At 55.9% G+C, this 24226-nt stretch overlaps 1 protein-coding gene across 1 annotated transcript; it reads left to right on the top strand.

Moving 5' to 3' along the window:
• The first annotated feature begins 1232 nt into the window (after positions 1–1232).
• Positions 1233–13614, top strand: LOC119954822. Its single transcript, XM_038780364.1, has 5 exons — positions 1233–1355; positions 8710–8790; positions 10115–10255; positions 11442–11560; positions 13312–13614. Exons 1-5 carry the CDS (start codon positions 1241–1243, stop codon positions 13612–13614), a joined length of 759 nt encoding a protein of 252 aa, XP_038636292.1. The 5' UTR covers positions 1233–1240.
• Positions 13615–24226: the final 10612 nt, after the last annotated feature.

The following is a 24226-nucleotide window of genomic DNA, read 5'->3' as shown; positions in this document are numbered from 1 at the left end:
CTTCCCTCACCAACAGACCACAATCTGACCCCTCCCTGTGCAGCTGGATCCTTCCTCACCAACAGACCACAATCTGACCCCTCCCTGTGCAGCTGGATCCTTCCTCACCAACAGACCACAATCTGACCCCTCCCTGTGCAGCTGGATCCCTGACCCTCACCAACAGACCACAATCTGACCCCTCCCTGTGCAGCTGGATCCTTCCTCACCCACAGGCCACAATCTGACCCCTCCCTGTGCAGCTGGATCCCTGACCCTCACCAACAGGCCACAATCTGACCCCTCCCTGTGCAGCTGGATCCTTCCTCACCAACAGACGGCAATCTGTCAGGATCGGTAACAGCACCTCCCCCACAATGGTCCTCAACACCGGGGCCCCACAAGGATGTGTGCTCAGTCCTCTCCTGTACTCCCTATACAGACATGACTGTGTGATGAGATTCAACTCCAACTCAATCTATAAGTTTGCGGATGATACGACTGTGGTGGGTCGTATCTCAGACATCGATGAATCAGACTACAGGAGGGAGATAGATCACTTGGCTGCATGGTGTAGCGAAAACAACCTCTCTCTAAATGTCGGGACCAAGGAACTGATCATCGCCTTCAGGAAGCGCAGCACGATACACACTCCCGTCTGCATCAATGGCTCCGACGTGGAGATGGTCAATAGCTGTAGGTTCCTGGGGGTCACCATCACCAACAGTCTGTCCTGGTCCACTCACATTGATGTAACAGTCACGAAAGCTCAACAACGCCTCTACTTCCTACAGAAGCTAAAGAAATTCTGCATGTCTGCATCGAATCTCTTTTGTCCACGATGTATGTACGTTTCCTCAGGCGCAGAAAAATACTTTTCACTGAACTTAGGTACATGTGACAATAAATATCAATATCAAGATGTCAAAACCCCTTCAACCTCCTGCCCCTAAGCTTGAACTTGACCCCTCGCAACTGACCCTCAACTAAGAGGAACAGTTGCTCCCTCTCTCTCTGTGTCTCTCTCTCACTATCTATCAATCTATCTCTCAGTCTCTCTCTCTCTCTGACTGTATCTGCTGTCTGTTTATCTCACTCTCTCTCTCTCTTCTCTCTCTCTCTCTCTCGCTTTCATTCTCTCTCTCTGCCTCTGTCTTGTTCTCTGTCTGTCTGTGCGTCTCTCTCTCTCTCTCTCTCTCTCTCTTGCTCCCACATCCAACAAGTGAACTCCATTCTCTTTCTGCTAGGTTTTGAGAATCAAATGGGTACGAACATTGGAGGAGCTCTGATGAAGGTTCTGGAATCTATAAACCAGACGATGCAGGAGAAAAGGACAGCAGGAGTTCCGAGGGAAATAATTCTTCTAATTACAGACGGTAACGGAATTACCTTAAACTCTGCTCCCCAAACCGGTAAAAGCAATGTCAGAGGGTCAGTACTGAGGGAGCCGCACTGTCAGAGGGTCAGTACTGAGGGAGTGCCGCACTGTCAGAGGGTCAGTACTGAGTGAGGGCTGCACTGTCAGAGGGTCAGTACTGAGGGAGTGCCGCACTGTCAGAGGGTCAGTACTGAGGGAGCACTGCCCTGTCAGAGGGTCAGTACTGAGGGAGCCGCACTGTCAGAGGGTCAGTACTGAGGGAGTGCCGCACTGTCAGAGGGTCAGTACTGAGGGAGTGCCGCACTGTCAGAGGCTCAGTACTGAGGGAGTGCTGACCTGTCAGAGGGTCAGTACTGAGGGAGCCGCACTGTCAGAGGGTCAGTACTGAGGGAGTGCCGCACTGTCAGAGGGTCAGGACTGAGGGAGTGCCGCACTGTCAGAGGGTCTGTACTGAGGGAGTGCTGCACTGTCAGAGGGTCAGTACTGAGGGGGTGCCGCACTGTCAGAGGGTCAGTACTGAGGGAGTGCTGCACTGTCAGAGGGTGAGTACTGAGGGAGTGCCGCACTGTCAGAGGGTCAGTACTGAGGGAGTGCTGCACTGTCAGAGGGTCAGTACTGAGGGGGTGCCGCACTGTCAGAGGGTCAGTACTGAGGGAGCGCCGCACTGTCAGAGGGTCAGTACTGAGGGAGTGCCGCACTGTCAGAGGGTCAGTACTGAGGGGGTGCCGCACTGTCAGAGGGTCAGTACTGAGGGAGTGCCGCACTGTCAGAGGGTCAGTACTGAGGGAGTGCCGCACAGTCAGAGGGTCAGTACTGAGGGAGTGCCGCACTGTCAGAGAGTCAGTACTGAGGGAGTGCCGCACTGACAGAGGGTCAGTACTGAGGGAGTGCTGCACTGTCAGAGGGTCAGTACTGAGGGAGTGCTGCACTGTCAGAGGGTCAGTACTGAGGGAGTGCTGCACTGTCAGAGGGTCAGTACTGAGGGAGTGCTGCACTGTCAGAGGGTCAGTACTGAGGGAGTGCCGTACTGTCAGAGGGTCAGTACTGAGGGAGCCGCACTGTCAGAGGGTCAGTACTGAGGGAGGCCGCACTGTCAGAGGGTCAGTACTGAGGGAGGACCGCACTGTCAGAGGGTCAGTACTGAGGGAGCCGCACTGTCAGATGGTTAGTACTGAGGGAGTGCCGCACTGTCAGAGGGTCAGTACTGAGGGAATGCTGCACTGTCAGAGGGTCAGTACTGAGGGAGTGCTGCACTGTCAGAGGGTCAGTACTGAGGGAGTGCTGCACTGTCAGAGGGTCAGTACTGAGGGAGTGCTGCACTGTCAGAGAGTCAGTACTGAGGGAGTGCTGCACTGTCAGAGGGTCAGTACTGAGGGAGTGCCGCACTATGAGAGGGTCAGTACTGAGGGAGCACCGCACTGTCAGAGGGTCAGTACTGAGGGAGTGCTGCACTGTCAGAGGGTCAGTACTGAGGGAGTGCCGCACTGTCAGAGGGTCAGTACTGAGGGAGCACCGCACTGTCAGAGGGTCAGTACTGAGGGAGTGCTGCACTGTCAGAGGGTCAGTACTGAGGGAGCCGCACTGTCAGAGGGTCAGTACTGAGGGAGCGCCGCACTGTCAGAGGGTCAGTACTGAGGGAGTGCGGCACTGTCAGAGAGTCAGTACTGAGGGAGCCGCACAGTCAGAGGGTCAGTACTGAGGGAGTGCCGCACTGTCAGAGGGTCAGTGCTGAGGGAGCGCCGCACTGTCAGAGGGTCAGTACTGAGGGAGTGCTGCACTGTCAGACAGTCAGTACTGAGGGAGCCGCACTGTCAGAGGGTCAGTGCTGAGGGAGTGCCGCACTGTCAGAGGGTCAGTACTGAGGGAGTGCTGCACTGTCAGAGGGTCAGTACTGAGGGAGTGCTGCACTGTCAGAGAGTCAGTACTGAGGGAGTGCTGCACTGTCAGAGGGTCAGCACTGAGGGAGTGCCGCACTATGAGAGGGTCAGTACTGAGGGAGCACCGCACTGTCAGAGGGTCAGTACTGAGGGAGTGCTGCACTGTCAGAGGGTCAGTACTGAGGGAGTGCTGCACTGTCAGAGGGTCAGTACTGAGGGAGTGCCGCACTGTCAGAGGGTCAGTACAGAGGGAGCACTACACTGTCAGAGGGTCAGTACTGAGGGAGTGCCGCACTGTCAGAGGGTCAGTACTGAGGGAGTGCCGCACTGTCAGAGGATCAGTACTGAGGGAGTGCCGCACTGTCAGAGGGTCAGGACTGAGGGAGTGCCGCACTGTCAGAGGGTCAGTACTGAGGGAGTGCCGCACTGTCAGAGGGTCAGTACTGAGGGAGTGCCGCACTGTCAGAGGGTCAGTACTGAGGGAGTACCGCACTGTCAGAGGGTCAGTACTGAGGGAGTACCGCACTGTCAGTGGGTCAGTACTGAGGGAGTGCTGCACTGTCAAAGGGTCAGTACTGAGGGAGTGCCGCACTGTCAGAGGGTCAGTACTGAGGGAGCGTTGCACTGTCAGAGGGTCAGTACTGAGGGAGTGCTGCACTGCCAGAGGGTCAGTACTGAGGGAGTGCCGCACTGTCAGAGGGTCAGTATTTAAGGAGTGCTGCACTGTCAGAGGGTCAGTACTGAGGGAGTGCTGCACTGTCTGAGGGTCAGTACAGAGGGAGCTCTGCACTGTCAGAGGGTCAGTACTGAGAGAGTGCCGCACTGTCAGAGGATCAGTACTGAGGGAGTGCCGCACTGTCAGAGGGTCAGTACTGAGGGACTGCTGCACTGTCAGAGGGTCAGTACTGAGGGAGTGCCGCACTGTCAGAGGGTCAGTATTTAAGGAGTGCTGCACTGTCAGAGGGTCAGTACCGAGGGAGTGCTGCACTGTCAGAGGGTCAGTACTGAGGGAGCGCTGCACTGTCAGAGGTTCAGTACTGAGGGAGCTCTGCACTGTCAGAGGGTCAGTACTGAGGGAGTGCCGCACTGTCAGAGGGTCAGTACTGTGGGAGTGCCGCACTGTCAGAGGGTCAGTACTGTGGGAGTGCCGCACTGTCAGAGGGTCACTACTGAGGGAGTGCCGCAGTGTCAGAGGGTCAGTATTTAAGGAGTGCTGCACTATCAGAAGGTCAGTACTGAGGGAGTGCCGCACTGTCAGAGGGTCAGTACTGTGGGAGTGCCGCACTGTCAGAGGGTCAGTACTGAGGGAGTGCCGCAGTGTCAGAGGGTCAGTATTTAAGGAGGGCTGCACTGTCAGAGGGTCAGAACTGAGGGAGTGCTGCACTGTCTGAGGGTCAGTACAGAGGGAGCTCTGCACTGTCAGAGGGTCAGTACTGAGAGAGTGCCGCACTGTCAGAGGATTAGTACTGAGGGAGTGCCGCACTGTCAGATTCAATACTGAGGGAGTGCTGCACTGTCAGAGGGTCAGTACTGAGGGAGTGCTGCACTGTCAGAGGGTCAGTACTGAGGGAGTGCCGCACTGTCAGAGGGTCAGTGCTGAGGGAGTGCTGCACTGTCAGAGAGTCACTACTGAGGGCGTGCCACACTGTCAGAGGGTCAGTACTGAGGGAGCGCCGCACTGTCAGAGGGTCAGTACTGAGGGAGTGCTGCACTGTCAGAGGGTCAGTACTGAGGGAGTGCTGCACTGTCAGAGGGTCAGTACTGAGGGAGTGCCGCACTGTCAGAGGATCAGTACTGAGGGAGCGCCGCACTGTCAGAGGGTCAGTACTGAGGAAGTGCTGCACTGTCAGAGGTTCAGTACTGAGGGAGTGCTGCACTGTCAGAGGGTCAGTACTGAGGGAGTGCCGCACTGTCAGAGGGTCAGTACTGAGGGAGTGTTGCACTGTCAGAGGGTCAGTACTGAGGGAGTGCTGCACGGCCAGAGGGTCAGTTCTCAGGGAGTGCCGCACTGTCAGAGGGTCAGTACTGAGGGAGCAGCGTACTGTCAGAGGGTCAGTACTGAGTGAGTGCTGCACTGTCAGAGGGTCAGTACTGACGGAGTGCCGCACTGTCAGAGGGTCAGTATTTAAGGAGTGCTGCACTGTCAGAGGGTCAGTACTGAGGGAGTGCTGCACTGTCTGAGGGTCAGTACAGAGGGAGCTCTGCACTGTCAGAGGGTCAGTACTGGGAGAGTGCCGCACTGTCAGAGGATCAGTACTGAGGGAGTGCCGCACTGTCAGAGTCAATACTGAGGGAGTGCTGCACTGTCAGAGGGTCAGTACTGAGGGAGTGCTGCACTGTCAGAGGATCAGTACTGAGGGAGTGCCGCACTGTCAGAGGGTCAGTATTTAAGGAGTGCTGCACTGTCAGAGGGTCAGTACTGAGGGAGTGCTGCACTGTCAGAGGGTCAGTACTGAGGGAGTGCCGCACTGTCAGAGGGTCAGTACTGAAGGAGTGCTGCACTGTCAGAGGGTCAGTGCTGAGGGAGTGCTGCTTTGTCAGAGGGTCAGTACTGAGGGAGTGCCGCACTGTCAGAGGGTCAGTACTGAGGGAGTGCTGCACTGTCAGAGGGTCAGTACTGAGGGAGTGCCGCACTGTCAGAGGGTCAGTACTGAGGGAGTGCCGCACTGTCAGAGGGTCAGTACTGAGGGAGCGCCGCACTGTCAGAGGGTCAGTACTGAGGGAGTGCCGCACTGTCAGAGGGTCAGTACTGAGGGAGTGCCGCACTGTCAGAGGGTCAGTACTGAGGGAGCATCACACTGTCAGAGGGTCAGTACTGAGGGAGTGCCGCACTGTCAGAGTGTCAGTACTGAGGGAGTGCCGCACTGTCAGAGGGTCAGTACTGAGGGAGTGCCGCACTGTCAGAGGGTCAGTACTGAGGGAGTGCTGCACTGTCAGAGGGTCAGTACTGAGGGAGTGCCGCACTGTCAGAGGGTCAGTACTGAGGGAGTACCGCACTGTCAGAGGGTCAGTACTGAGGGAGTACCGCACTGTCAGTGGGTCAGTACTGAGGGAGTGCTGCACTGTCAAAGGGTCAGTACTGAGGGAGTGCCGCACTGTCAGAGGGTCAGTACTGAGGGAGCGTTGCACTGTCAGAGGGTCAGTACTGAGGGAGTGCTGCACTGCCAGAGGGTCAGTACTGAGGGAGTGCCGCACTGTCAGAGGGTCAGTATTTAAGGAGTGCTGCACTGTCAGAGGGTCAGTACTGAGGGAGTGCTGCACTGTCTGAGGGTCAGTACAGAGGGAGCTCTGCACTGTCAGAGGGTCAGTACTGAGAGAGTGCCGCACTGTCAGAGGATCAGTACTGAGGGAGTGCCGCACTGTCAGAGGGTCAGTACTGAGGGACTGCTGCACTGTCAGAGGGTCAGTACTGAGGGAGTGCCGCACTGTCAGAGGGTCAGTATTTAAGGAGTGCTGCACTCTCAGAGGGTCAGTACCGAGGGAGTGCTGCACTGTCAGAGGGTCAGTACTGAGGGAGCGCTGCACTGTCAGAGGTTCAGTACTGAGGGAGCTCTGCACTGTCAGAGGGTCAGTACTGAGGGAGTGCCGCACTGTCAGAGGGTCAGTACTGTGGGAGTGCCGCACTGTCAGAGGGTCAGTACTGTGGGAGTGCCGCACTGTCAGAGGGTCACTACTGAGGGAGTGCCGCAGTGTCAGAGGGTCAGTATTTAAGGAGTGCTGCACTATCAGAAGGTCAGTACTGAGGGAGTGCCGCACTGTCAGAGGGTCAGTACTGTGGGAGTGCCGCACTGTCAGAGGGTCAGTACTGAGGGAGTGCCGCAGTGTCAGAGGGTCAGTATTTAAGGAGGGCTGCACTGTCAGAGGGTCAGAACTGAGGGAGTGCTGCACTGTCTGAGGGTCAGTACAGAGGGAGCTCTGCACTGTCAGAGGGTCAGTACTGAGAGAGTGCCGCACTGTCAGAGGATTAGTACTGAGGGAGTGCCGCACTGTCAGATTCAATACTGAGGGAGTGCTGCACTGTCAGAGGGTCAGTACTGAGGGAGTGCTGCACTGTCAGAGGGTCAGTACTGAGGGAGTGCCGCACTGTCAGAGGGTCAGTGCTGAGGGAGTGCTGCACTGTCAGAGAGTCACTACTGAGGGCGTGCCACACTGTCAGAGGGTCAGTACTGAGGGAGCGCCGCACTGTCAGAGGGTCAGTACTGAGGGAGTGCTGCACTGTCAGAGGGTCAGTACTGAGGGAGTGCTGCACTGTCAGAGGGTCAGTACTGAGGGAGTGCCGCACTGTCAGAGGATCAGTACTGAGGGAGCGCCGCACTGTCAGAGGGTCAGTACTGAGGAAGTGCTGCACTGTCAGAGGTTCAGTACTGAGGGAGTGCTGCACTGTCAGAGGGTCAGTACTGAGGGAGTGCCGCACTGTCAGAGGGTCAGTACTGAGGGAGTGTTGCACTGTCAGAGGGTCAGTACTGAGGGAGTGCTGCACGGCCAGAGGGTCAGTTCTCAGGGAGTGCCGCACTGTCAGAGGGTCAGTACTGAGGGAGCAGCGTACTGTCAGAGGGTCAGTACTGAGTGAGTGCTGCACTGTCAGAGGGTCAGTACTGACGGAGTGCCGCACTGTCAGAGGATCAGTACTGAGGGAGTGCCGCACTGTCAGAGTCAATACTGAGGGAGTGCTGCACTGTCAGAGGGTCAGTACTGAGGGAGTGCTGCACTGTCAGAGGATCAGTACTGAGGGAGTGCCGCACTGTCAGAGGGTCAGTATTTAAGGAGTGCTGCACTGTCAGAGGGTCAGTACTGAGGGAGTGCTGCACTGTCAGAGGGTCAGTACTGAGGGAGTGCCGCACTGTCAGAGGGTCAGTACTGAAGGAGTGCTGCACTGTCAGAGGGTCAGTGCTGAGGGAGTGCTGCTTTGTCAGAGGGTCAGTACTGAGGGAGTGCCGCACTGTCAGAGGGTCAGTACTGAGGGAGTGCTGCACTGTCAGAGGGTCAGTACTGAGGGAGTGCCGCACTGTCAGAGGGTCAGTACTGAGGGAGTGCCGCACTGTCAGAGGGTCAGTACTGAGGGAGCGCCGCACTGTCAGAGGGTCAGTACTGAGGGAGTGCCGCACTGTCAGAGGGTCAGTACTGAGGGAGTGCCGCACTGTCAGAGGGTCAGTACTGAGGGAGCATCACACTGTCAGAGGGTCAGTACTGAGGGAGTGCCGCACTGTCAGAGTGTCAGTACTGAGGGAGTGCCGCACTGTCAGAGGGTCAGTACTGAAGGAGTCTGTGTTGAGATCGAGAATGGGCTGAATGGTCTATTCCTGCTGCTGTTTTCCACATTTCTATGGAGCCATTGATGATAAATATATCTTCGGTGGTATAAATATCTCCATCTCTCTGATAGATGCCCATTCTCCTTCAGGATTGGTCAGTTGGTGCCTGTGAACTCTGCAGTTTAGTGACTCCCTCCCAATGATTGAATCGATATCTCCACAGGTCGTCACAATGGTGGCCCCAGCCCCCCAGATGTCGTGCAGAAGATCAAAGAGACTGTCAAAGACCCGGATCGGAACCTTGGTTAGCATCTTCACCTTTCTCTCCCGTGTAGGTTTTCCGGGAATTCCCTCACTCGCCATGGCTGCTGTGGAAGCAAATGCAGATCTTCAAAACTGGACGGCTGGACTGACAATTACATTTTAACAAATGTCAAATTGAACATTGATTAAACATGAAATTTTTGACCACAATACAATACTCCTTCACTCCCACTTACCTTCCCAAATATACACCGATTCTCAGAACAACACAGATTCCATTCTGTAACGATCCCAGTAAATAAACAGTCCCCATAAACCAACAGTCTGACTGTGGTCAGACACACCCGTGCTGAAAGCAAGTGGCAGATGCCGCCCAACTGAACTTCTGCGGATTTATCCTCGAATACCCCTCCCCCACCAGATGATTATTACTCTGTGAGCCAGCTGTCATCCAACCCTCGTTTCCACAGGAAACGGCACTAAGGCTAGCTACCTCAGGGTTGCTTAAGATCTCTGACTTCCCTCGAGCCAACTTCTCTGGTCCTAAACCTAACTTCCAGGAACAGTCGTACCCTGTTCAAATTCCAGTTCCCCCTTTTCTGCCATAACTTGTTTTCCTGGGACCTCCCCGTTCATGACTCGCTGTTCTTTACACTCTCGGACTTGCTGACTCGCCGATTACTCCATTGCATTGCTTTTTGCTTTCGGACAGCACTGGGAGAGCCCTTCCCTCCCTCGCTGCTAACCTCACGCTGCCTCGTGCTCAGGTAAACTGCACTCACGTCTTCCTTCCTAAAGGTGCCTCTGGTTGCCAAGCAACATCTCATTCCTTCCCAGCTCATGATTACCTTTTACATCATAAACACTCAAAATACAATCGAGGCTGAGTTGGAACTGAAGTCAAAACTTTAAAACACTCTGTCCAGCATGGAGCTAACTAAAGATTTAACCCTTTCTTGTACATTTAACCCAATGAAATCAATAACAAGTTTCTCGTTTCCAAATTACAAAGTAGATCATTTTAAAACTCCCTCTGGTTCCAAACTACGCCTTGGAGAGGGGGCAGGGGGCGGAGGAGTTTTATCAGAGAGGGTGTCAGCAAAGAGGGGACATATTTTAGGAACAGACATTGTCCAGAGAGTGGGGAGAGATGAAGAGACTCAGGGTGGGGGAAGGGATGAACGCAAAAATATTTGAGGGGGGAAGGAAGAGAATGAGACATGGATGGGGTGAGATGGAGATGGAGGGGGCAGGAGGACATTGGAGTGGGGCCAGAGAACCAGCAGGAATCAGAGGGGCTGAGTGGCCACTCAATGAGCTGTAAGTGCAGAGATAGACTTAACAAAGCCTATTGTTCTTTACAGATATCTTCACCATCGGGATCGGGGACGCGAGCAAGGAGGAGCTGGAAAAACTCACAACGAACAAGGAAGAACCTCATTCTTACTATTTCAGAAGTTACAATCAGCTGGAGGAGTTAACAGAGCTGATTCAAAACAGACAGAGTGAGGAGAGGGCTGGAGTTGGCAGGAACTAAACTGACCAATAATTCAAACCCACTGTACACAATCCTAATGGATCCAAACCCATTCCCGTTCACTCCCACTGCACACAATCCCAAATGGACCCAAACCCCTTCCCGTTCACTCCCACTGTACACAATCCCAATGGACCCAAACCCCTTCCCGTTCACTCCCACTGTACACAATCCCAAAGGACCCAAACTCCTTCCCATTCATTCCCACCGTACACAGTCCCAATGGAACCAAACCCCTTCCCGTTCACTCCCACTGTACACAATCCCAATGGACCCAAACCCCTTCCCGTTCACTCCCACTGTACACAATCCCAATGGACCCAAACCCCTTCCTGTTCACTCCCACTGTACACAATCCCAATGGACCCAAACCCCTTCCTGTTCACTCTCACTGTACACAATCCCAATGGACCCAAACCCCTTCCCATTCACTCCCATTGTAAACAATCCCAATGGACCCAAACCCCTTCCCGTTCACTCCCAACGTCCACAATCCCAATGGACCCAAACCCCTTCCCGTTCACTCCCACTGTACACAATCCCAATGGACCAAAACCCCTTCCCGTTAACTCCCACTGTCCACAATCCCAATGGAACCAAACCACTTCCCGTTCACTCCCACTGTACACAATCCCAATGGACCCAAACCCTTTCCCATTCACTCCCACTGTACACAATCCCGATGGACCCAAACCCCTTCCCGTTCACTCCCACTGTACACAATCCCAAAGGACACAAACCCCTTCCCATTCACACCCACTGTACACAATCACAATGGACCCAAACCCCTTCCCGTTGCCTCCCACTGTCCGCAATCCCAATGGACCCAAACCCCTTCCCGTTCACTCCCACTGTGCACAATCCCAATGTACCCAAACCCCTTCCCTTTCACTCCCACTGTACACAATCCCAATGGACCCAAACCCCTTCCCATTCACTCCCACTGTACACAATCCCAATGGACCCAAACCCCTTCCCGTTCACTCCCACTGTCCACAATCCCAATGGACCCAAACCCCTTCCCATTCACTCCCACTGTCCACAATCCCAATGGACACAAACCTATTCCCGTTTAGAACATTATTTCCTTCCCAATGATGCCTGGTGATTGGGACAAATTATATTTTACAATTTGAGGGATTCTTCATTCTCAGGTGACCATGTTGGCTGTGGGGTCAGGGGTCAGAGCCGGAGGACCAGGAGTGTCGGTCGAATCTACGGTGGAGAAAATGTTGAAGAGAAACAGTGGCCCTGGCAAGTTTCAATGATAATGGTGAGAGAATAGGAATCAGTCCCACAGGCATTAGAGTGAAGGTCTCTCCACACTGTCCCCATCAAACACTCCCAGGACAGGTACAGCACGGAGTTAGATACAGAGTAAAGCTCCCTCTGCACTGTCCCCATCAAACACTCCCAGGACAGGTACAGCACGGAGTTAGATACAGAGTAAAGCTCCCTCTACACTGTCCCCACCAAACACTCCCAGGACAGGTACAGCACGGGGTTAGATACAGAGTAAAGCTCCCTCTACACTGTCCCCACCAAACACTCCCAGGACAGGTACAGCACGGGGTTAGATACAGAGTAAAGCTCCCTCTACATTGTCCCCATCAAACACTCCCAGGACAGGTACGCACGGGGTTAGATACAGAGTAAAGCTCCCTCTACACTGTCCCCATCAAACACTCCCAAGACAGGGAGAGCACGGGGTTAGATACAGAGTAAAGCTCCCTCTGCACTGTCCCCATCAAACACTCCCAGGACAGGTACAGCACGGGGTTAGATACAGAGTAATGCTCCCTCTACACTGTCCCCACCAAACACTCCCAGGACAGGTACAGCACGGGGTTAGATACAGAGTAAAGCTCCCTCTACACTGTCCCCATCAAACACTCCCAGGACAGGTTCAGCACAGGGTTAGATACAGAGTAAAGCTTGCTCGACACTGTCCCCATCAAACACTCCCAGGACAGGTACAGCACGGGGTTAGATACAGAGTAAAGCTCCCTCTACACTGTCCCCATCAAACACTCCCAGAAAAATGCAATGAAAATAGCTGATAGTCACAAGTTGGCTTCAAATGAAGTTACTGAGAAAAGCCCCTAGTCGTCACATTCCGGCGCCTGTTCGGGGAGGCTGGTACGGGAATTGAACCGTGCTGCCAACCTGCTATGGTCTGCTTTCAAAGCCAGCGATTTAGCCCTGTGCTAAACAGCCCCTATAGTCCCAGGACAGGTGCTGCAGTAAGTTAGATACCAGGCTGTGCTAAACAGCCCCTATAGTCCCAGGACAGGTACTGCAGTAAGTTAGATACCAGGCTGTGCTAAACAGCCCCTATAGTCCCAGGACAGGTACTGCAGTAAGTTAGATACCAGGCTGTGCTAAACAGCCCCTATAGTTCCAGGACAGGTACTGCAGTAAGTTAGATACCAGGCTGTGCTAAACAGCCCCTATAGTCCCAGGACAGGTACTGCAGTAAGTTAGATAACGGGCTGATTCATTGGATGGCAGGCTTGTCATCTGCCGAACAGCGAAGTTGGTCAGATCTATATTCATGGAAGTTTTGAAGTGTGAGAGGGGATTTAGTAAATTCTAACAGAATTATTCCAGATAGTTTCAGAAAGAATGTTCCAGAAGATGCACAAGTCCAGGACTAGGGGTCATAGTTTGAGGATAAAGGGTGAACCTTTTGGGACTGAGTTGGGGAGAAATGTCTTCACCCAGAGATGGTGAATCTGTGGAATTCACGAGCGCAGAAAGTAGTTGAGGCTAAACCATTGTGTAATTTCCAGAAGGAATTAGATATAGCTCTTGGGGCTAAAGGGATCCAGGGGTATGGGGGAGAGTGGGGGGGGAGGCGGGATCAGGGTATTGAACGATGAATAGCGATGATCATAATGAATGACGGTGCAGGCTTGATGGGCCGAATGGCCTCTTCCTGAGGCTACGCGACAGGTTCTTTGTTGCTCTTTGAGAATGCGGGATGTTTGCCTGATATATTTCTGTCCGCACACCTCCCCTAAGGGTTACTATGCTGGAGGAGGTTCCATCATTTCACCAACGTGGATTCTGACTGCTGCCCACAACATGTTTGACGATGCGAAGCTCCAATTGGAACCGGCTCACGTTAAGGTGCACGTGGGTAAGTCGCCTCTTTCACTTTTGTTATTTGCCCCTCGCCAGGCTCGGCAATGGCCTATCAGCGAATCACACTCTCAGCGGGGAGATTCCAGTCCTCCCCCCGACTGTCACAGAGAACAGGAAAGTCCCAGGCTTCATTTACGGCCTGGTGTGAAGTTGGATTTTGTTTATTGTCAGCCAAGTTAGCCAAAATGACCTGGGTTCATGGACAAAAGGACTCCAGTTGGACAGACAAGTTATTTTAACTTGTTGTCAGGTTGGTCATTCAGTTGTTGAGCCAGGTTGTAAAGAATTATAACTCAACGTCGGTGGATTTATTTACATATAAAAAACAAAGAACAAAGAAAAGTACAGCACAGGAACAGGCCCTTCGGCCCTCCAAGCCCGTGTCGACCATGCTGCCCGTCTAAACTAAAATCTTCTACACTTCCGGGGTCCGTATCCCTCTATTCCCATCCTATTCATGTATTTGTCAAGATGCCCTTTAAACGTCACTATTGTCCCTGCTTCCACCACCTCCTCCGGCAGCGAGTTCCAGGTACCCACTACCCTCTGTGTAAAAAACCTGCCTCGTACATCTCCTCTAAATCTTGCCCCTCTGAGATACCCTCAATTATGACACAGGGGAGAGGATTGGTCATTCAAAGGATTTAATTACCAGAGAACCGGACAGCAGCCGAGAAGTGTGCTCACAGCATGCTGCCCAGTGAGCATCACCTTATATACCGTTTCCTGGGGGCGGAGCCAGAGGCGGAGTCCCCCAGGGTTCCAAGCTCTGTCTTAAAGGGCCAATGTATTAAAGGCAAGGTACCGTTACAGCAGTTACCGATACCATTCATCACAACCTCGCACCTTAAACCTATGCCCCCTTGTGATTGACTCTTCCACCGTGGGAAAAAGCTTCTGACGATAAACTCTATCCATGCCCCTCACAATCTGGTAGACTTCTATCAGGTCGCCCCTTAACCATCCTGAGGCCGCTCGACATTGCTCCCTAGGCTAGGAAGCACCAGTCTCAACCGAGTCCGTTAAACTGTTCACGTGCGGCGCTGTGCGGTCTCTGAATAAAAACCCCGGCAACCTCGTGGAGACGAATACCCGGGTGACCCGACCATTCCCACGGGTGGAGTGGAGCCTTTGAAACTCCGGGAACGCCCAACAATTCTGTGCAACACGTTGATGTCTGGTCACCAGGCGTAGCTCTGGGCCAACACCTTCATCTAGTGAGGCCCCAGGATGGCCAGCGTGCCAGTCTTGTAACTGGGCTTCCTGTTGGAGGGCGAATAACAACCAAAACTCCCACAAAACCACTCCGTCCTCCAAATTCAGCTCAGAGAACCTTTGGGCGAACCTTCCTCCCTCCCGCCGTTGAGCAATAGAAGGCGAAGCATCGCCAACATTGGGTCCCTCTGCGACCATACGCGCATTCCTGTCTGCGATACCGGGAAGGTGTCCATGAAGTTCAATGCTGCAATTACCTCATCCGCCACTACTTTTCAAAACTCACCACTATTCTTAGAATTCCCCCTATACCAAAAAGGGTCGACATTGTAAATGGTGAACAGGGATTCTCACTCCCTGACTCCGATGCAGGCTTCAGTGGGTGCTATTCAGGTCAAACTATATTTTCAAGTTATCCCCCAGTATAACCCATACCTTCACCGAAGATTTTACCTACTTACCCCTTAATAGCATTGGTGTCCTGGGTCCTGCATTGCTAAGTAAGTAAAGTAGACTTTCAGGAATAACCACTTTTTCAGGTTAAGTTAAGTTTATTATTATATTTTTTCTTTTAAAAGCTGCAAACACTTTCTTTACAGAAAGGTAAAAAGATCTTGCTTCTGGATCCTGCTGGTTGGTTGAAGGGACCTTCAGGCCCACCTTGACAATCAATCTTCTTTGAAGTCTGGTCTTCTTGAGATGTATTCGCTGGTTAGCTTTGTTGCTGTGTCTTGTCGATCCCATGTACTGAGCTATAAGAGCTGGCCCTGCTAGCTATCTCTCAGCTGACTCTGACTCCTGTTTAAATTCTAGTCTTCCTTAGATGTATAGCTGTTTAAGCTCGGCTGCTTGTCTTGTCTTTCCCATGACCGAGCTGTGAAAGCTGAATATGCTTCTCTCCTCTCTCTGAGTTCTCCTCACCTTCTCTTCTGGTTCTGCTCCCTGGGTCTATATTCTCTTTCTAACAATTATTAAGTTTTTATTACCTTATTGTAAATTAACTTATTTCACTATGATTGTTAAAAAGTATCTTTAATCTAAACATTTTAATACAACTAAGTATTCATTTTGGGCAGAACCTCACCTCTCAGATATGATTACATTGTCTTTTGTGACGTTCAAAGTTCCTTTGTGATATTCAAAGATGCTTTGGTTTTACTTTTAATTCCTGTCATTTGAATAGTTTAATTTCCCAATTGTCCCCAGCTCATAACTTTGCCTTTGATTTTGACTTTAAATTATGTTTCTCGTAGACAGGTTGTCTCCAATTTTCTTTAATTGACTTGATGTTAGTAGAATTTCACACTTAGAATTGACACCAAATTCGACTGAGCATCTTCCATCCTTTCCAGCTGTTTACTAAGAGAGTTAATTTCAATGAAGGTGTGAAACCTTTGCTTTTAGCTGTATGCTAAAAATCCACTTAGTTATGACTTGAAAGACCTGCCTGTTTTAAACATTCGTCACTTAATTCAATTGAAACTCTCATCCATGCTTTTCCAGATGCTTCCTGTGGTAGTTACATTGCATGAAGGTGTGAGCCATTGTTTTAGCTTACCACATGAAACCTGTGTGTTTGCTAAGCCTGCTTGTGAGCAAGAATCTGCATTTTATAATCCTGCTCTTTGCAGCAGCTATTAACCTTTTGTGGGATCTTTCCCTGTATCCTCTCAGACCAGATATTGCCAGACTTCCATGTTTCAAATGACACATTTTTCTGTATTTTCAAGAACACCACGTTTGGGGATGGGGGGGCTCATGAGCAACGGCAAATGAGGGTGTTTGCATGGACAGTCTTTGTATCTGATCGGGGTTGGAAAGTGGATTCCTCAGTGGTAAACTGAGTGCCCACCGCTGGAACCCGGCCGATGCGCCAGGTCATAAGTCGCAGCAACTCGGACTCCCCCCACCCCCCGCCACTCCTGTCCCTGGCGCATGGTGGGCAGCGGGCAGAACAGGGCAGCTCCACGCCACATGGGACACCCAAGCAGAAGCTGGGCCCACCCAGGCCCGGTCGCCCCGGAAGACGGCCGCCAACAGGGACCCAGGCCGCAGGGCCGGAATCACAGCAGGCCGACTCCACTCCCGCTGTACAGTCAGAAAGTTAGACACCAGGCCGCAGGGCCGGAATCACAGCAGGCCGACCCCACTCCCGCTGTACAGTCAGAAAGTTAGACACCAGGCCGCAGGGCCGGAATCACAGCAGGCCGACTCCACTCCCGCTGTACAGTCAGAAAGTTAGACACCAGGCCGCAGGGCCGGAATCACAGCAGGCCGCCTCCACTCCCGCTGTACAGTCAGAAAGTTAGACACCAGGCCGCAGGGCGGGAATCACAGCAGGCCGCCCCCACTCCCGCTGTACAGTCAGAAAGTTAGACACCAGGCCGCAGGGCCGGAATCACAGCAGGCCGCCCCCACTCCCGCTGTACAGTCAGAAAGTTAGACACCAGGCTGCAGGGCCGGAATCACAGCAGGCCGCCCCCACTCCCGCTGTACAGTCAGAAAGTTAGACACCAGGCCGCAGGGCCGGAATCACAGCAGGCCGCCCCCACTCCCGCTGTACAGTCAGAAAGTTAGACACCAGGCCGCAGGGCCGGAATCACAGCAGGCCGCCCCCACTCCCGCTGTACAGTCAGAAAGTTAGACACCAGGCCGCAGGGCCGGAATCACAGCAGGCCGACCCCACTCCCGCTGTACAGTCAGAAAGTTAGACACCAGGCAGCAGGGCCGGAATCACAGCAGGCCGCCCCCACTCCCGCTGGGGACCAGTCAGAAAGTTAGACACCAGGCCGCAGGGCCGGAATCACAGCAGGCCGACTCCACTCCCGCTGGGGACCAGTCAGAAAGTTAGACACCAGGCCGCAGGGCCGGAATCACAGCAGGCCGACCCCACTCCCGCTGTACAGTCAGAAAGTTAGACACCAGGCCGCAGGGCCGGAATCACAGCAGGCCGCCTCCACTCCCGCTGTACAGTCAGAAAGTTAGACACCAGGCCGCAGGGCCGGAATCACAGCAGGCCGACCCCACTCCCGCTGTACAGTCAGAAAGTTAGACACCAGGCCGCAGGGCCGGAATCACAGCAGGCCGCCTCCACTCCCGCTGTACAGTCAGAAAGTTAGACACCAGGCTGCAGGGCGGGAATCACAGCAGGCCGACCCCACTACCGCTGTACAGTCAGAAAGTTAGACACCAGGCCGCAGAGCGGGAATCACAGCAGGCCGCCCCCACTCCCGCTGTACAGTCAGAAAGTTAGACACCAGGCTGCAGGGCCGGAATCAGAGCAGGCCACCCCCACTCCCGCTGGGGACCAGTCAGAAAGTTAGACACCAGGCCGCAGAGCCGGAATCACAGCAGGCCGCCCCCACTCCCGCTGGGGACCAGTCAGAAAGTTAGACACCAGGCCGCAGGGCCGGAATCACAGCAGGCCGCCCCCACTCCCGCTGGGACCAGTCAGAAAGTTAGACACCAGGCCGCAGGGCCGGAATCACAGCAGGCCGACTCCACTCCCGCTGTACAGTCAGAAAGTTAGACACCAGGCCGCAGGGCCGGAATCACAGCAGGCCGCCCCCACTCCCGCTGTACAGTCAGAAAGTTAGACACCAGGCCGCAGGGCCGGAATCACAGCAGGCCGCCCCCACTCCCGCTGGGACAGTCAGAAAGTTAGACACCAGGCCGCAGGGCCGGAATCACAGCAGGCCGCCCCCACTCCCGCTGTACAGTCAGAAAGTTAGACACCAGGCCGCAGGGCCGGAATCACAGCAGGCCGACCCCACTCCCGCTGTACAGTCAGAAAGTTAGACACCAGGCCGCAGGGCCGGAATCACAGCAGGCCGCCTCCACTCCCGCTGGGGACCAGTCAGAAAGTTAGACACCAGGCCGCAGGGCCGGAATCACAGCAGGTCGCCCCCACTCCCGCTGTACAGTCAGAAAGTTAGACACCAGGCCGCAGGGCCGGAATCACAGCAGGTCGCCCCCACTCCCGCTGTACAGTCAGAAAGTTAGACACCAGGCCGCAGGGCCGGAATCACAGCAGGCCGCCCCCACTCCCACTGGGACCAGTCAGAAAGTTAGACACCAGGCCGCAGGGCCGGAATCACAGCAGGCCGCCCCCACTCCCGCTGTACAGTCAGAAAGTTAGACACCAGGCCGCAGGGCGGGAATCACAGCAGGCCGCCTCCACTCCCGCTGTACAGTCAGAAAGTTAGACACCAGGCCGCAGGGCCGGAATCACAGCAGGCCGCCCCCACTCCCGCTGTACAGTCAGAAAGTTAGACACCAGGCCGCAGGGCCGGAATCACAGCAGGCCGACCCCACTCCCGCTGTACAGTCAGAAAGTTAGACACTAGGCCGCAGGGCCGGAATCACAGCAGGCCGACCCCACTCCCGCTGGGGACCAGTCAGAAAGTTAGACACCAGGCCACAGAGCCGGAATCACAGCAGGCCGCCTCCACTCCCGCTGGGGACCAGTCAGAAAGTTAGACACCAGGCTGCAGGGCGGGAATCACAGCAGGCCGCCCCCACTCCCGCTGTACAGTCAGAAAGTTAGACACCAGGCCGCAGGGCCGGAATCACAGCAGGCCGACCCCACTCCCGCTGTACAGTCAGAAAGTTAGACACCAGGCCGCAGGGCAGGAATCACAGCAGGCCGACCCCACTCCCGCTGTACAGTCAGAAAGTTAGACACCAGGCCGCAGGGCCGGAATCACAGCAGGCCGACCCCACTCCCGCTGGGGACCAGTCAGAAAGTTAGACACCAGGCCGCAGGGCCGGAATCACAGCAGGCCGCCCCCACTCCCGCTGTACAGTCAGAAAGTTAGACACCAGGCCGCAGGGCCGGAATCACAGCAGGCCGCCCCCACTCCCGCTGGGGACCAGTCAGAAAGTTAGACACCAGGCCGCAGGGCCGGAATCACAGCAGGCCGACCCCACTCCCGCTGTACAGTCAGAAAGTTAGACACCAGGCCGCAGGGCGGGAATCACAGCAGGCCGCCTCCACTCCCGCTGTACAGTCAGAAAGTTAGACACCAGGCCGCAGCCGGGAATCACAGCAGGCCGACTCCACTCCCGCTGTACAGTCAGAAAGTTAGACACCAGGTCGCAGGGCAGGAATCACAGCAGGCCGACCCCACTCCCGCTGTACAGTCAGAAAGTTAGACACCAGGCTGCGGGGCCGGAATCACAGCAGGCCGCTCCCACTCCCGCTGGGGACCAGTCAGAAAGTTAGACACCAGGCCGCAGGGCCGGAATCACAGCAGGCCGACCCCACTCCCGCTGTACAGTCAGAAAGTTAGACACCAGGCCGCAGGGCCGGAATCACAGCAGGCCGACCCAACTCCCGCTGTACAGTCAGAAAGTTAGACACCAGGCCGCAGGGCCGGAATCACAGCAGGCCGACCCCACTCCCGCTGTACAGTCAGAAAGTTAGACACCTGGCCGCAGGGCCGGAATCACAGCAGGCCGTCCCAACTCCCGCTGGGGACCAGTCAGAAAGTTAGACACCAGGCCGCAGGGCCGGAATCACAGCAGGCCGACCCCACTCCCGCTGTACAGTCAGAAAGTTAGACACCAGGCCGCAGGGCCGGAATCACAGCAGGCCGACCCCACTCCCGCTGTACAGTCAGAAAGTTAGACACCAGGCCGCAGGGCGGGAATCACAGCAGGCCGCCCCCACTCCCGCTGTACAGTCAGAAAGTTAGACACCAGGCCGCAGGGCCGGAATCACAGCAGGCCGCCCCCACTCCCGCTGGGGACCAGTCAGAAAGATAGACACCAGGCCGCAGGGCTGGAATCACAGCAGGCCGACCCCACTCCCGCTGTACAGTCAGAAAGTTAGACACCAGGCCGCAGGGCCGGAATCACAGCAGGCCGCCTCCACTCCCGCTGTACAGTCAGAAAGTTAGACACCAGGCTGCAGGGCGGGAATCACAGCAGGCCGACCCCACTCCCGCTGTACAGTCAGAAAGTTAGACACCAGGCCGCAGAGCGGGAATCACAGCAGGCCGCCCCCACTCCCGCTGTACAGTCAGAAAGTTAGACACCAGGCCGCAGGGCCGGAATCACAGCAGGCCGACCCCACTCCCGCTGGGGACCAGTCAGAAAGTTAGACACCAGGCCGCAGAGCCGGAATCACAGCAGGCCGCCCCCACTCCCGCTGGGGACCAGTCAGAAAGTTAGACACCAGGCCGCAGGGCCGGAATCACAGCAGGCCGCCCCCACTCCCGCTGGGGACCAGTCAGAAAGTTAGACACCAGGCCGCAGGTCCGGAATCACAGCAGGCCGACTCCACTCCCGCTGTACAGTCAGAAAGTTAGACACCAGGCCGCAGGGCCGGAATCACAGCAGGCCGCCCCCACTCCCGCTGTACAGTCAAAAGTTAGACACCAGGCCGCAGGGCCGGAATCACAGCAGGCCGCCCCCACTCCCGCTGGGGACCAGTCAGAAAGTTAGACACCAGGCCGCAGGGCAGGAATCACAGCAGGCCGACCCCACTCCCGCTGTACAGTAAGAAAGTTAGACACCAGGCCGCAGGGCCGGAATCACAGCAGGCCGCCTCCACTCCCGCGGGGGACCACTCAGAAAGTTAGACACCAGGCCGCAGGGCCGGAATCACAGCAGGTCGCCCCCACTCCCGCTGTACAGTCAGAAAGTTAGACACCAGGCCGCAGGGCCGGAATCACAGCAGGTCGCCCCCACTCCCGCTGTACAGTCAGAAAGTTAGACACCAGGCCGCAGGGCCGGAATCACAGCAGGCCGCCCCCACTCCCACTGGGGACCAGTCAGAAAGTTAGACACCAGGCCGCAGGGCCGGAATCACAGCAGGCCGCCTCCACTCCCGCTGTACAGTCAGAACGTTAGACACCAGGCCGCAGGGCGGGAATCACAGCAGGCCGCCTCCACTCCCGCTGTACAGTCAGAAAGTTAGACACCAGGCCGCAGGGCCGGAATCACAGCAGGCCGCCCCCACTCCCGCTGTACAGTCAGAAAGTTAGACACCAGGCCGCAGGGCCGGAATCACAGCAGGCCGACCCCACTCCCGCTGTACAGTCAGAAAGTTAGACACTAGGCCGCAGGGCCGCAATCACAGCAGGCCGACCCCACTCCCGCTGGGGACCAGTCAGAAAGTTAGACACCAGGCCACAGAGCCGGAATCACAGCAGGCCGCCCCCACTCCCGCTGGGGACCAGTCAGAAAGTTAGACACCAGGCTGCAGGGCGGGAATCACAGCAGGCCGCCCCCACTCCCGCTGTACAGTCAGAAAGTTAGACACCAGGCCGCAGGGCCGGAATCACAGCAGGCCGACCCCACTCCCGCTGTACAGTCAGAAAGTTAGACACCAGGCCGCAGGGCAGGAATCACAGCAGGCCGACCCCACTCCCGCTGTACAGTCAGAAAGTTAGACACCAGGCCGCAGGGCCGGAATCACAGCAGGCCGACCCCACTCCCGCTGGGGACCAGTCAGAAAGTTAGACACCAGGCCGCAGGGCCGGAATCACAGCAGGCCGCCCCCACTCCCGCTGTACAGTCAGAAAGTTAGACACCAGGCCGCAGGGCCGGAATCACAGCAGGCCGCCCCCACTCCCGCTGGGGACCAGTCAGAAAGTTAGACACCAGGCCGCAGGGCCGGAATCACAGCAGGCCGACCCCACTCCCGCTGTACAGTCAGAAAGTTAGACACCAGGCCGCAGGGCGGAATCACAGCAGGCCGCCTCCACTCCCGCTGTACAGTCAGAAAGTTAGACACCAGGCCGCAGAGCCGGAATCACAGCAGGCCGACTCCACTCCCGCTGTACAGTCAGAAAGTTAGACACCAGGTCGCAGGGCAGGAATCACAGCAGGCCGACCCCACTCCCGCTGTACAGTCAGAAAGTTAGACACCAGGCCTGCGGGGCCGGAATCACAGCAGGCCGCTCCCACTCCCGCTGGGACCAGTCAGAAAGTTAGACACCAGGCCGCAGGGCTGGAATCACAGCAGGCCGCCCCCACTCCCGCTGTACAGTCAGAAAGTTAGACACCAGGCCGCAGGGCCGGAATCACAGCAGGCCGACCCCACTCCCGCTGTACAGTCAGAAAGTTAGACACCAGGCCGCAGAGCGGGAATCACAGCAGGCCGCCTCCACTCCCGCTGTACAGTCAGAAAGTTAGACACCAGGCCGCAGGGCCGGAATCACAGCAGGCCGACCCCACTCCCGCTGTACAGTCAGAAAGTTACACACCAGGCCGCAGGGCTGGAATCACAGCAGGCCGCCCCCACTCCCGCTGTACAGTCAGAAAGTTAGACACCAGGCCGCAGGGCCGGAATCACAGCAGGCCGACCCCACTCCCGCTGGGGACCAGTCAGAAAGTTAGACAACAGGCCGCAGGGCCGGAATCACAGCAGGCCGACTCCACTCCCGCTGTCCAGTCAGAAAGTTAGACACCAGGCCGCAGGGCCGGAATCACAGCAGGCCGCCCCCACTCCCGCTGTACAGTCAGAAAGTTAGACACCAGGCCGCAGGGCCGGAATCACAGCAGGCCGACCCCACTCCCGCTGTACAGTCAGAAAGTTAGACACCAGGCTGCAGGGCCGGAATCACAGCAGGCCGACCCCACTCCCGCTGTACAGTCAGAAAGTTAGACACCTGGCCGCAGGGCCGGAATCACAGCAGGCCGTCCCCACTCCCGCTGGGGACCAGTCAGAAAGTTAGACACCAGGCCGCAGGGCCGGAATCACAGCAGGCCGACCCCACTCCCGCTGTACAGTCAGAAAGTTAGACACCAGGCCGCAGGGCCGGAATCACAGCAGGCCGACCCCACTCCCGCTGTACAGTCAGAATGTTAGACACCAGGCCGCAGGGCGGGAATCACAGCAGGCCGCCCCCACTCCCGCTGTACAGTCAGAAAGTTAGACACCAGGCCGCAGGGCCGGAATCACAGCAGGCCGCCCCCACTCCCGCTGGGGACCAGTCAGAAAGTTAGACACCAGGCCGCAGGGCTGGAATCACAGCAGGCCGACTCCACTCCCGCTGTACAGTCAGAAAGTTAGACACCAGGCCGCAGGGCCGGAATCACAGCAGGCCGCCTCCACTCCCGCTGGGGACCAGTCAGAAAGTTAGACACCAGGCCGCAGGGCCGCAATCACAGCAGGCTGACTCCACTCCCGCTGTACAGTCAGAAAGTTAGACACCAGGCCGCAGGGCCGGAATCACAGCAGGCCGACCCCACTCCCGCTGTACAGTCAGAAAGTTAGACACCAGGCCGCAAGGGCCGGAATCACAGCAGGCCGCCTCCACTCCCGCTGGGGACCAGTCAGAAAGTTAGACACCAGGCCGCAGGGCGGGAATCACAGCAGGCCGACTCCACTCCCGCTGGGGACCAGTCAGAAAGTTAGACACCAGGCCGCAGAGCGGGAATCACAGCAGGCCGACTCCACTCCCGCTGGGGACCAGTCAGAAAGTTAGACACCAGGCCGCAGGGCTGGAATCACAGCAGGCCGCCCCCACTCCCGCTGGGGACCAGTCAGAAAGTTAGACACCAGGCTGCAGGGCCGGAATCACAGCAGGCCGCCCCCACTCCCGCTGTACAGTCAGAAAGTTAGAAC

Source organism: Scyliorhinus canicula, chromosome 20, assembly GCF_902713615.1.
Source record: "Scyliorhinus canicula chromosome 20, sScyCan1.1, whole genome shotgun sequence".
In the NCBI taxonomy this organism is placed as follows: domain Eukaryota; kingdom Metazoa; phylum Chordata; class Chondrichthyes; order Carcharhiniformes; family Scyliorhinidae; genus Scyliorhinus; species Scyliorhinus canicula.
The sequence above is the reverse complement of the archived record's forward strand: the minus strand, read 5'-3'. Positions and strand labels throughout refer to the sequence as shown.

Coding starts and splice junctions, on each gene's coding strand:
- LOC119954822 (XM_038780364.1), top strand. CDS start 1,241: ATGGGTACGAACATTGGAGGAGCTCTGATGAAGGTTCTGGAATCTATA. Junction 1,356..8,709: donor AATTCTTCTAATTACAGACG/GTAACGGAATTA, acceptor ATATCTCCACAG/GTCGTCACAATGGTGGCCCC. Junction 11,561..13,311: donor GGCAAGTTTCAATGATAATG/GTGAGAGAATAG, acceptor ACCTCCCCTAAG/GGTTACTATGCTGGAGGAGG.